Source organism: Anas platyrhynchos, chromosome 1 (genome assembly GCF_047663525.1).
Source record: "Anas platyrhynchos isolate ZD024472 breed Pekin duck chromosome 1, IASCAAS_PekinDuck_T2T, whole genome shotgun sequence".
Taxonomy (NCBI): domain Eukaryota; kingdom Metazoa; phylum Chordata; class Aves; order Anseriformes; family Anatidae; genus Anas; species Anas platyrhynchos.
In genome coordinates, this window is record NC_092587.1 from 85,413,086 (window position 1) to 85,429,945 (window position 16,860).

Sequence of the window (16,860 nt, forward strand, 5' to 3'; positions counted from 1 at the left end):
TTGCTCGTACTCAGCACAGAGATGCCAGCTGCCTCTTCCGTGTTATCCAAAAGGCTGCTGGCAAGATGCTCATGAAAGGGCCTGTGTGAGCTTGGAACGGCTCCATGGTGTGAGGTTTGTGGCCGTCCTGCCTCACCAAATGGGTCATCTCATTGGTTAGATGCATGGAGAGGGCTCAGAGCACGCCTCTGAGATGAAGGAAGCCTTTGCTAGCTGTGCGGCTGGTCTGGACGAGGTTTCCTCTGAATGTTTGCTCTCTAATACTATTGCATATTATTGCACTATCAATGGAGTTTTACACTGGGAAACATAAAGTCTTCCTAGAATGGTTTTTATATTGTTTAAACAAAGAATAATTAGAATCCCCTGTCAAGAATTAGAGTTCCTCTGTGCTAGATGTTGCACAAACACAGAATTAAACAACCATTCAGACAAGTTTATGGTCTGAGCAAGGGAAGACAGATACGTTCTTCACTTCTTTTTCTCTGCACAAGACACCTCTGACATGACTGTGAACACTGGGTGAAGGCTGCCTGGTTAAAAATGTAGTAGCATGTAGTAGCATAGTCAGTAACTGAATATTGAGGCTAATTCAGGCTAATTCAGGGGATCGGTAGCATGTGAGTGTGAGGTGTCTCCTTCATTTGTAGGTGAAGTGCTAGCACCTTCTTAGTAGCCAACAAATTGCTGTTCCATGGCAGATGGACACACGAAAGGAGATGGGTCACTTTGTGGAGCAAGAGGGTCCTTTGGGAGGTGGGAAGGTGAAAACTGGGGGAAACAGGACTTGTGACTGGGAGCAGGGGTTGTTTGGAACTGGGAGTGGTGGGTGCCCTGTGACGAGAGGAGCCCCAAATTTGTAGTCCAGTGGATACTCAGAGAAACAAAAGCCTCCACGCCAGGCTTTAGGCTTCACAATACGATGGGAGTAGGCAGGAAACGGGGACGGAGAGGGGCAGGGGAGGAAAGAGAGTATGCGGAGGGGCGGGGAGGGAGGTTGAACTGGCATGTCAGGGTCTAACAATGACCCGTCTGTGTCAGGAAAACAGTCCTACTCGGCAGGGCTATTTTTAGGGGAACCCACCCCCCCACAGTTCTTCCATTCCCCCCCCCCGCCCCCAGCCGATCCTTTGTGCCGAGTGGCGCCTGGCAGGTCGGTGGAGATTTCAAAGCCATGGGCAGGGAAGAGCTCCACACAATGACGGAAACGTGGCCAGGAGGGGAGAGGTGGGTGAACAGAAATAGCCCTCGTGACACCTCTGGTGCAGCCCCAGGCCCGCAGGAGGGAAAGCCTCATGGCCAAGTCTCTTCCCAAGGCTCACCATCTGATTCTGGGGCCATGGACACCCCACCTGTGGGAACAAGAAGGACTACATGGTCATTACCCATGCTACTTTCATTCGCACACAAATGCTCCTCTCCTCTCCTCTCCTCTCCTCTCCTCTCCTCTCCTCTCCTCTCCTCTCCTCTCCTCTCCTCTCCTCTCCTCTCCTCTCCTCTCCTCTCCTCTCCTCTCCTCTCCTCTCCTCTCCTCTCCTCTCCTCTCCTCTCCTCTCCTCTCCTCTCCTCTCCTCTCCTCTCCTCTCCTCTCCTCTCCTCTCCTCTCCTCTCCTCTCCTCTCCTCTCCTCTCCTCTCCTCTCCTCTCCTCTCCTCTCCTCTCCTCTCCTCTCCTCTCCTCAAAAAATTCCCCCTTCTTTTCCAACCGCTTCAGCTTTAAACTACTTTTTCCTTTCCATACATCTGGCCCAAGCACTTTTCCTCTCTGGCTTTGCATGTCCTCATCAGAGAAAACTTTTCCAGGAGGCACACTGACATCTTAACCCCATGGCTCACCCCTGCTATTGCAGAGACTTTCCTGCCTTCCAGGCCATGCAAATCCAGACTTCTTATTTTTAACTCTGTGGAGGAGAATATCGCCCCTTTCCCTCAGAAAAATCCCCTGGCTCAGCACTGATTCCAGGCTGTGATATGAAGTGCTTTGTTTGTAAAGCCTCTCTTGTTTGGTTCCCCCTCACCTTGCCTGACCTCCTCCTCCTCCTCCTTCTCCTCTCAGCCCGGGCTCCCCGGGCAATCCTCTCTGTCCTCATGCTGAACCTTGTTGTGGTGCAGCACATGCCACCCCTTCATCCCAGCCTCTTTTGGAGCTCCTCACTCCTCACAGTGCCTCTTTCACCCTATCCACCACGCTGTTTTGGACTTTGAGTAACGCGTGGTGGCTCATGATGGTGAAGCTGCCCTCGCCAGCTGGAGTGGAGCTGGGGCTGAGCATCACAGAGAGGGCTGATGTGAGCAGGAGGTCATGCTTCCCACCAAAAGGTGCAAGGAGATGGGTTTCTCTTCCTACAGAAGGTGGCCAGCCACCCAGGTGGTAGAGGACAGCCAGGAGGCACTGTGGCAAGTGATGGGTTTGGCAGAGTGCTGTAAAGGGGAAGGATCCCAACCCAACACCGAGGTGCCGTGAGAAGCCCAGGATAAATTAATATCAGTTTTAATTGTTGTCTGGGCACAGAGGGTTCCCAAGAACAGTTGTGGGTCTGGTCAGAAGAGCTCAGACTTTCCTCTAAGCCTAGGAGAAGGAACAGGAGGCAGAGGGCCCAGAGACCAGCCATCTCTCTGATACCCTTCTGCAAATCATCTTCCCATCAGCCATCGCGCTATAAAATGAGGATAATGGCAATAATTGCAAAGATAAGCTGCACAATAGGAGTTATAATTGCTCAAGGTCCTTCTCTAGGGCTCGTGGTGTTTTTTCTCGTATGTGACGTGATAACATTCAACCCTTCTGAGGAAAAAGAAAAAAAAAAGTCACCCTACCAAGGCGACAGAACCTGAATGGCTTTTGACAGCAGAAGGATTGCAACGAGGCTTGATTTATCTGAAAATCTTTGTTAAAATAAAGGAGTGTGGGTCTGTGGGGGGAGGCAGGTTTTCTGTGCTGGTAGGAGCTGAGGCAAGACAGAGGTTGAGGGAGTCCTTTGCCCCATTTCCTGGCCATTTTTCCTCCAAACCAAAGCTCTTCGGTCAGAATATGACTCATTTTTGGTGAAAAGCTGCAAGGTCCAGTTTTCGCTTGTTTGTTTATTTTTCACTGAGACCCACGGACTGACAAGTGGCGTGTGGCAAGAGGTGTCAGTGAAGTGTTGGCAGAGCTAAGCTTGCCTCCTGCAAAGAAGCGTGTAGCCCACAGGCATTCCCAGCTCTGGAAGGAGGCCTGAGTTTCTGGAATAAAAAATGTGGAGAAGGGGCAAGAGAAGGGGCCCTCATGAGCAGAGATGCATGTAGGGTAGGGTAGAGAGGTGTTGGTGGAGGGCAGGTATCGAGGCTGAGGGAAAGCCCATCCAATTTTCTTTCTTGCCTCCACTGGGGGATTGCTGTCCCTTGCCTCCTAACCCTTTCTTTGGCAGAGGGCAGCCTTTTCTGGGATCTGACTTCACAGCACGGGAACCTCAGTGCCCGGATGGCATCTGTTTCTGCTTGCTGGGCGGGGAGCTGGGGAGGAGGGAGCTGAGGGCTTCCCGCCTCCCCCCTCTTCAGTTTCCCAACTTTCTGCCCCCGTCTCACGCTTTGCCAGCCCCAGCCCATGCCCCTGAGGGGACAGAGCCACGGTGGAGAGATGCCTTGGGATGGAGGAACCAGCCAGCAGAGGCAGAGACCTCCTGGAGCAGCTCCTGGCCTCCCTCCTCCTTCTCTGGCCCTTCCTCGGGCCTTTCCAGGGCTGAGCCCTGGCAGCGCAGGAAGCGCCCGACCGCAGGGCTGGGAGAGCCGTGATTTCCTCTGGCGGCCCGTTATCTGCCCACGGGCAGGGAAGGCTTCCCCTCTTCCTCCCCCCCGTCCCCCAAACTCCTCTCTCCGCCTCCCCTCAGCCTCTTGCGCACAAACGCAATTTACTGCCAAAAAAAAAGTCCACCCCCCCCCCCTTACACCCCCCTCCACACACACACACACACACACACACACACAGAGAGCTCCTCCTCGGCTAACTTCCTTTCAGCATTTTTTTGAGCTGGATAATCCTAGGATTTGTCAAAGGGGGGGAAAGGAGGGAGAGCGGGCGAGGGAGTCAGGACAGGAAGCTGGTTTCTCATTCCTCTCGCTGTCCGACGACGGCAGGAGGAGGGGAAGGGGGGGAGCCAGCGAGGAGCCTCGCACAGGCTCTTCCCCAGTCCCTTTCCACCAGCCCGCTGGAGCTCCCACTCTCCTCCGAAAGCTGGGAGAAGGAAGACCAGAGCGGGACGCCTGCGGCTGGTGGCGGCGACAGCCCGGCTGACGAAACCCAGAAGGGTGGCCGTGAAGGGTCCCAGGACAGCGCTGAGGAACAGGCGTCCCCACCACCACCACCACCACCAGCACCATCTCGACAGCTCGGATGCTGGCACCCGTTCACCACGGGCTTCCCCTCGATGCGAAGCCTTCCGGGCTCGGGCTATGATCGCTGCTGCTGCCGGCTGGGGAGCCTCCTCGCGCCCTGACCTTCCCCTGCTGCCGGAGCAGCCCAACATCTGGTGGGGATTAATGTTGATTTCTTCAGCCGGACGCCGCGCGGGACCCCCGATGCTACCCCCTGGAAGCGGGACACGGGCGGTGGTCTGAGGAGAAGAGACAGCTTTTTGCCTCCCAGCGTGAGGCCGGGGGGAGGGGGGCAAGGCAGGAGGGGGGCAAACCTCTTTTGGGACTAACCTCATGAAGAACAAGGGAGCCAAGCAGAAGCTCAAGAGGAAGGGAGCCGCGAGCGCGTTCGGCTGCGACCTGACGGAGCATCTGGAGAGCTCTGGGCAGGATGGTAAATGCCTCTTTATTCTCACTCTGGTTGTGGAGGAGCAGAGCGCGCGTCCTGTTTTGGGGTTTGTCTGTTTGCTTGTTCTTCGTCAGCGGGACTGGAAACCGAACCTCTCCCAAGGGTGAGGGTTAAGCAACCTGGAGCTGTTTTATCTGTGGGAAGTGGAGTCACTGCCCAGGCACTCGCAATGAATGAATGAGCGGAGGATTGCTTTGGTGATGCGCCTGCATGCCCCTTGCATGAGTAGCAATGAGTGGGGAAAGGACAGGGACAGGGCTGTGTGAGTGGGGACAGACAGCCAGGCGTATGCTGTGCAGCCCTCTCCCATCCCCTTGGCTTTGGGAGTGGGGGAAACAGGCTTTTAGGGAGCTAGGCTTGGAAAGCAGAGCATTGTCTCCTCCCAAACCCCCAAATCCTCACAAAGTCTGTAAGAGGAGAGCATGGCAGGGCCTGTAGAGGGAAGCTGAGGATGTCCTGTCCGCCCCTCCTTGACTCCAGGTCCCATATCGCCCTTTCGCTGCCGGGCTGAGGCAGGACGGAGGCTGGGGATGGAGAACGGATGGGTGTGAGGTGCTGGGGGCAGCTGAGCTAATATTTTCAGTACCCTGCCTGTTATCTTTCCCTCCTTGCCTCCTCCCCCTGACCTCCGTGCCCTCAGATATCGGATGGGAACACGGTAGCTCAGCCAAGAGATAACAGTGATAAGAACAGAGGGTCCCAGGCTTGAAGTGATCAGTCGCGGGTGCAGGAAGGAGCACAAGATTTTTTTTTCTGAAAGAGGGTTGGAGGATAAGAGAAGCAGCTGAGAGTTTGGCGTACAGAAAGACCGGCAGTTTAGGAAGAGGAAAAATAAATACGCGCCTGTTCCCATCCCTGCTGTTAGCACTGTGTGCCAGTCGGAGTTAACTAACTTTTACCAAAGCCAGGCTACTCAGAGCAAAAAAAGCTTCCAGCAGCAATGTCAGCTTTGTACAGGGAGGGCTGTACAATCAGGTCTTTCATTTGCTGATGAGCATGGCTGATGAAGTGCAGTGTGGAAGTACAGTGGCAGCGGGATGGACTGCTTAGCAGCAGCCCTTTCCACTGCACAGGGAGGAGGACAGTGCATATATCACTAAGATAAAACGTTATATATGTGCACTTATTTAGGTATGGCGGAAAAATAGACATTCCATTTCATTGTGAGACGACAGTAACAATTACTATATCTTTTAACTTATATAGCCCTTAATGGCAACTGAGTCGAAACAGCCAAAGTAACAGACTTAATGAACTGATATCACTTTGCCAGCACAAGATGCAGTTAGATAAATTCCATTCATTGCTCACACGAGCTACCACAGCAGAGGAACAGCTTACAGCTGTTTACAGGGACAGTAGAAACAATGCAGGGAAGGCAGGTACAGAGAGTACATTCAGCTGAAGCAGTGAGGGGCATTTTTAAGAGAGAAATGTAATTACTGCAGCTGAAATTTTGCAAAACCAGCAAGATTTATTACCAGAAATCCTATAGTCCTTTAAGATTGTTTTTGGGGCACAAGAAAGAAGGACATTGTCTCTAGTCTCATCTGTGGGATGGTTCGCAGCTCCAACCTACTTAACTCTCTGCGCTGAGGAGCGCCGGGGGAGGACACGAAGTCCCTTTCCCTTTATACAGTGCTGCTGTTTGCTGAATAGCACATCCCGCTGCCCAGTGCTGTGGGATCCTGAAATGAAAGGCTCAATTGTTGTAGGTTTATTGGGAAGAGTGTAAGTTGTATTGGTACAATTCAAACTGTTGGGATAGTGGGAGAAGAAGTCAGAGAACTGGAGATAACTTGTTTCTCTGCTAGTAGGGCTCTCGGGATCAGTAGGAATGTGACCAGCGTGGCCTCTTGAGAAGAAACTAGTGTTCAGATGTCACCAGGACATCATAAATATGCAGCCTGTAACTGTGAAACAAGATCAGAAGAACAACAAGGGTGTGAGAGGTGGCTGGTTTGAGGTTAAATTGTTCTGCTAAGAGCAGTTCTCAGTGACAAGCCAGCGCTCCTGCAAGCTGAGGCTGTGTCAGAGGCGTAAAGCAATAACTTTCTGACTGCTTTAGACTGTGCTCTGCGTTTAACTGGTGGGATGCTGGCTCTGGCTGTTCCCTACTTGGAAGCAGCGATGATACAAGACCGTTCATGGTAGCTGGCAGTGCTGAGGAGGGGTAGAGCGCTTTGGCTACTGTCCAGGAAACGGTTTGCTGCGGAAAGCAGGTTCTAAAACGCACCCAGAAGGGTTAACTGGGAAAGAAGATGTGGCTGTAGGGAGGGTCAGATTGGTTCTGCATTTGTGCTCAGGTGCTGCCCTAAAATGCTGCTTTGTGTGATGGGTCCTGCACTCTCACACAAAGACAAGCTGAGTCCCACACTGCTGGTGCTGGGGCAGAGATGGCAAAGGGAGTGGCTAGCATAGACAAATCAATACACGAGTTGGGTCCCTGCATGCTTGCGGTCGTTGAAGAGCAGCTTGTGTGCTCTGTACGGACCTTAGTCCCTGTGTCCTTGCCAAATTCCAGTGGAGAGAATTCAGTCCTGCTTAAGGTATCAGCATTTCCTCTCTTGTCACGTTAACTGTTTAATAACTTGCTACAGTCCTCATCAGAGATGGCTGTGTTTCAATGAAAGGTGGAAAGGTCTCTCGGTCTCCCTTATCAGACGGCTGTACCCAGGGCTCAGTTGTCATAAGCTTTATATAATGCAATAAAAGCTGTGGCAGAATTACAAAATATTTAGGAGCGGTGTAGATGTAAAGACTTTAGCAGGTACAGCAGGGTAGCTCAGGAGATTAAAAATCAGTGGTGATGGACAGGTAGATGTTGCTGTCTGGTGGTTTGAAGCGTGGCTGTGTTGGATTTACCATATTTCAAGGCAGCTCCTGTCATAGCTGCGTTTGACCCTACTTGGCCTTTTCCTGCTGGCAGTCTCGACACAGAGGCTGGTTATGCTCCTTACAGAGGCAGACTGTTATCAGTGCTCCAAAGCATCTGAAGTCATGAGTCAGGCCACAAAAATCATGAGATAAAATAAAAAACGGTGCTGGGTTCTTTTACTGCGTTCTGTTTTCTGACATGTCAGTGTGCATCTGAGTTATGTTTTCAGGTCCTTCTGCTGGCTAGAAGCTTGGGGAAGAACTAGCAGCTCTTCCTCCACACAGACACTTCCAAACAATGTCTTGGATAGTAGTGGATTTGAGGAAAAGGTCCCATAGGCCATAAAAGACTGGTGACTGCAATACCAATGAGTAAAAGGCTTCTGATTTCATATGGTGCCTCTTCTGTCTCTGCCAGCATTGAATTCACACATGGAGACAAATGGTCTTCTGGATTATGAAACCTTCACTAGAAAGCAGGTTTGGGGCATGGGCAGGCACCCATGCAGGAGGAGGTTTGCACTAATGCCCCACTAAAACATTTTCTTGTAGCTGGAGTGTCTTAAAATGTTATAGCAGTGCAATGGAGCTGGTGGGTATTAACCCTGAATGGTTCATATTAGAGTTATATTTTAGCCTCTGGATAATCAGCCAGGTGTCCAGCAGAGAAAAGCAGATAGTGCTTCTGCTGAAGTTAATGAGAGCTGCATGTTGGGCCCCCAGTTCCTGTTGTAACAACAATATAAATGTATAATGATGGGTTGGCCAACAGAAAAGACAAGTCGCAAGGCTGTGCACAAACCTTAATTGAGGCAAGACAGTTTGCTCTGCTTAAGGGAACAGTCAGAGAGAGTAGCCTTGCTTCTGGTCATATCAAAGAATTGCTGTAAGAGGGGGCTGAAAGAGTCAAAGCTGTTAGAATGAGAGGAATCAAGTCAAAATGGAGCTTAATATTTCCAGTATTCCTGGTTTGGGAGATTCAGACTGGAGTATCAGGTATATAACTAGGTACAACCTCCATGCTTTCTAAATGGAAATGGCCACAGCATCTACAAAACTTGGATTATGCTGGTAAAAGATGATCCAGCCTTTTGCTTAGGAACCACTACTGATTCAGCTCCACCTTTGCTTCATTTTCTTAGAGCCAGCTAGGACTTAGAGAAAGGCTGAGGCATTTCCTTCAATTTGATTATGGTGGCGTCTAGAGGCAGGGCAAGGGGGTGATACCAGGATGGCAAAAGGCCAAATCTTGGATTAGACACCTTCTTCTCAACCTGCAGGTCAGCTCTGCATGCCTTAGCTTCCCCCATTTGCCAGAGAGTTAATTCTGCAGTTGCTGTACCACTCTGTGGTTTGTTCCACATCTGTTTCCTGCCTGATGTTGTCTGGTTGGGATGCAATGAGCTCAGCTTTTCCCCTTAACCCCCTCCCACACTCCCCACAGCTCCCTCGGTGATTCTCATCCTGAGCCTGTAGCACCCTAAGCACTTTCGGTCTCTTTGTCCGAGGCTGGTTATTGTCTTTATTTGTTGTTGAAATAGGGCTGCTTCGCTACAGGAGGCTTTCTTGTGCTCTCCTTCTTGCCATGGTAGAGCTTAGGGCTGGTCTGGAGGCAGGGGAGGGAAAGGGATTGGTGTTCTGCAGACATAGCACAGGGAGACATTGTCAGCCTTTGCAGTGACTGCTTCTGCCTTCTCACAACTGCATTTGAATGAAAGAGTAAGAAAAGGTTTCATTTAGTGCTAGTGGTCTCACGGAAACATGGTGGTTCTGGCTGGTGCTAGTTCCCCGAACAAAATCTTAACTGCTGCAGTAGGTCAAGGATTGTCAAGCAATTCTGAGCAATAATCCAATGGTAATAGGCTTTGTACAAAGGAAAGGTGGCCCTTGGGGCCACCTTTTTTGGTCTGGTTTGGGACAGCCCCTTAGCATGCTGCCTGCTGCCTGGTTTTGATGCTCTGTACTTCATCACGAAGCTGCCTCTGCTCAGGCAGACGAGACCTGCCACTCGGGAAGAAAGTTTGCCTCGACGCCTCCCATCAGAGCCAATCCTTAAACCTGCTGCCCAGATGTGAAGCAGCTTTTCTGGGCCATGGGGCTTTCTTTCCTCACACTTGCACGTGCAGCTGAGTGCGTCTGGGATACGAGCATGCAGGGATGAGCGTGGGGGCGTGCACAAGCCCCGAGCACATGTAAGCGTGTAGCAACCAGCATGTGCTTTCGCCTAACATAGCTGAACATCAAAGAGTTACCCAATGCTGCTGCGTGTATTTCTAGGCTCCTAAGTGGAATTAGATGCTGCAAACTTACACCACGAAAAAATAAGCATTTGTGATTACCTTCTTTTCTCCTTAAGCTGCTCTTCCTGTGTTGATGTATTGAAGTGAATGCACGCCCTTGCTTTTGGTTAGGTGATTTTGGTTAGCAATGCACGCAGAAAGTCCTGGGAGTCCTGGGAAAGCTGCTGGAGGATCATTAATGGCAGTGTGGAAGAAAAAGAGAAAAAGAGGAGGCTTTTTTTTTAAAAAAAAGTCTCCTTGGAAAAATGAAAATGCCACATGCTCATTTAATCTGCTGCAGAATGAAGAGCTGCCCTCATCCCGCTCTCAAAATTAGAAACTGTGGCACTGGGGATTTCTCTCTCCAGAACTGATCTGAAAAGAAACCTTCTCTTTTTGGGGCCGGGTTTCTTTTAGTCCACATCAATTCCCTGCCCCACCTCACGTCGGGCCTAGGCAAACACTTGTCGCCCTGCACAGGAGGAAGAGGCAGGAGCTGGGAGGAGAAGGGAACAAGAAAAGCCTTTTGGGCTGGCTTGAAAGGCAGTAGTCCTCTTCTTTCCTTGGACATGCCACTGCATCTTCTCTGTATTTCCCACTGCTGCTCCAGGACTTGTGCTCCGTGGGGTCCGTTCCTGGCAGGAAACATGTAGCTTGTGTGGATACTTAAGTCTACATCCCCTCATCTTTGCTTCAGGAGCCAGAGGGACAGTTGGTCTTTCACGTTTGGGGCTAAAGAAGGGGGGCTGCATTGTTATACAGTGAAGGAGAACCGTGGCAGAGGGGTCCTAAGAGCTGAGTGCATGAAGTGGAGGAGCTGGGCTGGGGTTACCGCTTTGGGGTCTGCCAAGGCACGTGAAGGGCACAGAGAGGTGAGGCAAAGCGCTGCCAAGATGGATAGCAGAGGGGGAAAATTGTTAATAACACAGAGGTTGCTTTTTCTCCCCCCTGTTCTCACAAGCAGAGTGCCACCTTTTAGGTCCCAGATACCAGCCTCTATGGCAACAAAGTGAGAGCAACGAGACACTGGGAACAACGGGAGCAGGAGCCATCTGGCTGCTTCTGCTGCTCCGCTGTTACTCCTTGCTTTGGACCATGTTTGTGTTACTTCCTCAATCTGTTTCTGGTTCCTGGGAGCTGTTTTATTTTATTTTTTTTTTTTATTTTTTTATTTTTTGTCACTGTGGCACAGTGTTGCTGCAGTTAAAAATTCATGTTGCAGCTCCTTGTTCTGTATTGGCTTTTCATTGCTAGCACCGTGTGATTAGCGGGGAGCTCTTTCACGCTGCCTCCTGCATTACGTTTCCCCTACCAAGCACTGCAGGAGGCACACGTGTCCTCTGCATGCACTAAGCCCCACTTTGATCTTGCCTTCTCCCCCATCCCCGGTGAAGAACAGCATGAATCACGTCTTGCCTGCAGATCCTAGATTAGAAAATGTATTTTGATTTAGCAAATGTTTTCTCTTTGTGGGGAACAGCTGATTTCATCTGGACATGGGGCACCAAGGACTAGGGACTTCAGTGCCTGTGATTTGACAACTCGCAAAGGCTCAAGCAAATAAAATACCTGTAATGGATGAAATGCTGGCACTGCACAAGGTGGATGTACAGCGCAGGCTGTTGTAGGTGTGGCAAACAAGTAGGTTAAGTGTCTCGGTGCTCAGATCCAGAGTTTTCAGCAGCTACCTCCAGTCCTGAGCTACCATCAGGGGCCTAAGGGCATGCGGGGCTTTGACAGGGAAACCTGCTTGTGGACATGGTGCTTAGGGTTTAGTGGTGGATGACATGGTAGTGTTAGGTTGATGGTTGGGCTTGCTTTTAAGTGTCTTTTCCACCCTAAATGATTCTATGATTCTAGGTACTTATTACAATATCAAGGCCGCTGACTGGCTCCACTGACAGTTGTTTTAAGGGCAACTAAAGTGTCCATCTATATTCCATCAATTCCCAGAGCCTCAAGACCCAATTATCCTTTGTTCGTATGCCAGAGCCTTCAATTTCTCCTCCGATAACTTCAGTGGACATGTTTTGCATCGTCAACAAAAAATTCTGCAGCATGTTTACAATGGACACAGACAGAACAGAGTAACATAAATTTAATTTAGTGTTAAATCAAATAATGTGGGGCAACTGTGCTGACTGTATTATTAACTTTCCTACTTAATGCAATAATGTAACCCTCTGTTTTCTGTATTTCTCTGAAGCTGTAAGCAGACTTTCTGGTCTTCTGCACCAGACCGACTGAAGATAGGAAAGAACTTAACATGGGCCTTGGGACCTAGCGTGCTGTCAGATGTATAGACCCTTGTATATAATGAAGTTAAAAACACTCTTACTGAACTTCCCACTTACTAGAATGTTAAATCAATGCAGTTACTGTGTGTGGAAGTAAGGAGTTCAGTCTCTAAGACTACAGGCCTTCTGGCATACACCATTTAAGTGGACAGGGAAGTCCTGGTCCTCTTCTGCCTCCTCCTGGAGATGGCTGCCCAGGACCATGTCCAGTTGAGTTTTGAATATCTCCACAGGTGGAGATTCCACAACCTCTCTGGCCAACCTGTGCCATCCTTGGAATTTGGCACAGTTAGATAAGTATTTCCTTGTGTTCAGGTGGAATCTCATGGTTTTTAATTTGTGCCCATTGCCTCTTGTCATCCCAGTGGGCACCACTGAGAACAGCCTGTCTCCCTTTTCATCATTCCCTCCCTTCCATCAGACATTTATTAGGATTGATGAGATCCCTCTGGAGCCTTCTCTTCCCTATGCTGAACAGTGCCAGCTCTTTCAGCCTTTCCTCATGTGAGAGATGCTCTTCCTTAATCATCCCTGCAGCGCTGAGCCGGACTCGCTCCGGTAAGTCCATGTCCTCTCCTGGGGAGCCCAGAGCTGGACACAGCACTCCAGACATGATCTCAGCAGTGCTGAGTAGAGGGGAAGGATCACCTCCCTCGACCCGCTGGTAATGCTCTTCCCGGTTCTTCTAGCATCTTCTAGTAATGTACAGTTTCTGTCAGAAATTGGCCGCAGCAACCAATGCCGGCAATTTCAGTAAGTAACTAACATGCAACTGAGACAGCGTTGAGCATCCTTTCTGCCCTGGTTAATGCTGAAAATGAATTATATTTTCATCAAGGGCCCCTGTTCTTTAATGGTTTCTGCAGTCTTGCTGCTGGCCAGCTCGAGCAACTTAATGTATGCTTTATATAACATGCTGATACGCTGCATCTCGTGAAAGCTGTGCAGCACCTTGGCTTAATAAAGGCCTAAAAATAATGCTGCAAGGCAGCATGCTATTCTCAGGTGCTTAGATGGGTATTCCTGCAGGCACCAAGCCAGGGACTCGTGGCCTGACTTCTCCCTTTGCTGTTGGCTGTGTTACGTGCCCTCCTCCAGCACGGGGACTGGGCAAGGCAGGGGGACATGTGTGTCCCCATGCAGGATGCTCAGCTGTGGCTGCTGCTCTCCAAAATATGCCCTGAGCAGCTGAGTTGGGTTCACAGCCATTTGACTCCACCTCCTCTCTGCCCTCTTCTACACTCAAGGCTCAGCTAACTAAATGCCTTTGGAAATGCTATTATCTCCCGTGCTCTCTGGGGCCAGGAGCAGCTTGAAGATTTATCATCTGGAACAGGAGGCTTCGTTTAGTTCTGTAAAGCACAGAACAGTTAAAGAAAGAATAAAAACTAAACCCCAAACCAAATGGAAAACTCCCTTTACATCTCATGTCCTTTCTTTGCTCTTTCCCATCTGTGATGGTGTATGCATTTGTTTTTGTAATGTAATTGAATACGTGGATAAATGGTTAGAGGAGATGTACCTACATCTCTAAAACAGGGGTTGAACAGCCAAAGGGCCAGGAGACATCCTTGCTATAATTAAGCTGTGTAACTTGCTTTCTGGAGACTGTAGACTAGAGAGTGGATCAGGCTCCCCAGTACCACCTTCATTTAGAGAATATCACTGTGGTTTTCACCAGACACAGCGGCATCAGTGCTGCCTTTTTTTTCCTGAAAGGTGCTGACGTGCTCGCAAACTTCTCTAAATGTGGGATGCAGGGCCCAGAAGGCAGGGTGAGATCCAGGCCAGGGCCGTGCAAAGCTCACCGGCTCATCAAAAATGCTGATTTGGCAAAGAAAGGGAAGAAAGGGAGGAGTTTGTTTATCCGAATCTGAATATTTCAGATGGGATATTCTTGCTATTGTTAGTATTCTGCACTTGCCATCTCTAGCAGTGAATGTGACTGTCTGTCCCGTTGCAGACAGGCAGCTTGGCAGCCCAACAGGGCCAACCAGCACGTGGAAAAACACTTGGTCCGTGTGCACCTTGTGCTTGTTTTTCCATTCATCCTTCATTATGGTGCTGCAGTCACACCCCGGGAGGTTCAGAGGTGTGATTGGGCAGGATGAGCCCTCCTTCTGGACCCTGGTGTCTGCAACACAATCTGTGTGAAATAAATAAGCTGTCAGCAGGGCTGAATTGCTTTCTTACGCAGAATTGGAGAGGGAAACAGCTTCACCATCTTGCTCTTTTTATCCTCCTAGTGTTCTCCGCTTGGTATTGCATTCATCTTGCCCTTGCCCTGGTCAGGTAGTTTCAGATCCGTGAGAGGCTAAATGAGAACAAGCTCTCCTGTGAGATTTATTGCACCTTCTGCTTCTAATCAAGCCAGAAAAATAGAGCAACAGCCTTCCTTATATAATCCTGTTCTCTCCCTTCCCGTCCCTGCTGGAAACCAGAAGTACAACAAGGTAGAGGAATGCAGCAAAGAAAAGTTAAAACAAATGGTCTGGGACCTATGAAGAGACAGTGGGGCTTGGCCTGGGGTGATGGCTCCGGGTCACAAGGAGGGTGTGGGGGATTCTCCCTCATCGCTAGCACTTTTGGTTCCCCTTACGTAGCTGCTTGCTTTTCACTTTTTTCTCCTTCCATTTCAATAACTTCATTGCCAGGATGGCAATATGCATCTGTTGCCAAAGTCAATACATCAAGCGTCTGTGCCTAAGGCGGGCTTAAGAGCAGTAAATGGGAAGAGCTGTTTTTGATCTATTGACTCCATTATTCTTCCTTCCTGGCTCCATCACGAGCGTCAGTCACAAACTGCAGCCCGAGGTCTGCTGTGTAAAGCCACAAAAGGGATCCGAGCCAGGAAATTCTGTCCCAGATCCCAACAAAACTTGGATCTGGGGTCCCGTCTTGGACTTGCAGGGACCTGGATGAGACCCTCCTGTGGCTCTGTCCCCAGATCAGCCAGGCACGGGTGACCCAGGCTGGCAGGCAGCTCTCTGACACTGCTAACAAACCTGCTTCAGGGGCAGGGAAGGAACCAGCGTAATAAATACAAAGCGGGGTTAGGACTTCTAATTAGTCCTCATTTCTAGCCGGCTAAAATACCCATCTGTCACTCTGCTGCAATAATGAGATTTGAGAAGATTAACTGGATACTGCTCAGGCTCCTAAACATGGCAGCTAAATAAGCGTGCTGCTACTCAGCCCTAAGACCTGCTTGCAGCAACCACAGCCTAAACAGGCTCACGTCTGGCTAGCGCTTGCATGGGAGTTACCCAAGAAAATCTGCTGCCAGCAAGGGCTGGGTGATTCAGGAGATGGCAAGCTCAGCATCAGCCAGTCAAGTTGTTGCCCTGGCATCTTTTCGGGAAATGTTGCCGTTTAGGTGCAGAGTAGAACAAGGGCACCAACCCTTTCGATGCTTTTTAAAAAGTTCTAGTTTATCTTTTATTTCTAAGGGATAGGGACCTTTTCACGTACCTACATGCTGTGCCACGTCTTTCCCTTTCCAAAAGCAATTTCAGCTGGAGCTGTGACTTGTTTTTACTCAGTGTCCCGTACTGTCACGTAGTGCTGCTCTGCCCAGTTCAACAGCTGCCACCTCCCAGCCTAGAGTTGGGTGGAGTGAATCTTGTTTTTGCAGTTTGTGAAATATTTCAGGATGTAAGGCGCTCATTAAATTATTGATGTTAGCTCTTGGCCATTAAAGACAGATCTGAACTGCAGCTCTGGATCCCAGAGGCTTTTGAGGCTTTCCTTGCCCTAACACACAATGGTTTGCGACTTTGGATTTTTCATGCTTCTCTTATGACAACTCTGAACTCACTGCAGGGTGGTGGAAAGCTCTGGCAGGTGAAAAAGGGGTGACAGCAAGGGTTTCCTTCATAAAATTATATACCTATGAAAGGGTTTTCTTCATAAAACTAAATATTTATGAAGGAAATTTAAGTAAGAATAGGTTAGGGAAAAAAAAAAAAAAAGGAAAAGGAAAAAGAGGCACTAGACCAGGTTGCTCAAAGCCCTGGAACTGTTCAAGGCCAGGTTGGATGGGGTTGTGAGGAACCTGGTCTGGTGGAAGGTGTCCCTGCCCATGGGAGGGGGGTTGGAATTATATGGACTTTGAGGTCCTTTCCAACCCAAACTATTCTGTGATTCTATGACATGCATGTGTTTGCTCTGGGAGAAAGGGGAAAAATAAGCTCCTTGGGGAAATGTGTTTGCTCTGGGAGAATGGGGAAAAATGTGCTCCTGCTCCTTGCCAGAAAATATTTGCAGAATATGAAACTCTTCTGTCCATCACGGGGGTGAGGGCCATCTCTGACGCCCTCCTTCCAGGGCAGCTTACATGTTAATTAGCCCGTCCAAATGAGACGAGCCTACAGCCTGACAGAGTCGTGATTCAGTGGTCAAACAATGTCCGATTATCCCAACCCGGGAGCATGGGGCCAGTCCCTGGCTTGTGGGCTCTGCATGAACGCAGGCTGAGTTGCTCAGATCTGAGCTGGAGCTGCGTGGAGCAAGGGAGGTGGTGGTAGGACTCCCACCGGTGACATGCCACTGGCCATGGCAAGCTCTGCTCCCGCAGAGACACCTTAAGGAGAACGTGAGAGCCATTTGCCA

General features: G+C 49.8%; 1 protein-coding gene across 2 annotated transcripts in view; it reads left to right on the forward strand.

Moving 5' to 3' along the window:
- The first annotated feature begins 4,580 nt into the window (after positions 1 to 4,580).
- ARHGAP31 (Rho GTPase activating protein 31) overlaps positions 4,581 to 16,860 on the forward strand; it is a 53,153-nt gene continuing 40,873 nt past the window's right edge. For both annotated transcript variants that reach the window (XM_027449624.3, XM_027449625.3), the window contains exon 1: positions 4,581 to 4,781. In XM_027449624.3, the coding sequence (XP_027305425.3) occupies positions 4,682 to 4,781 (100 nt within the window). In that variant the 5' untranslated portion in view covers positions 4,581 to 4,681. The remainder of the gene's footprint in view (positions 4,782 to 16,860) is intronic.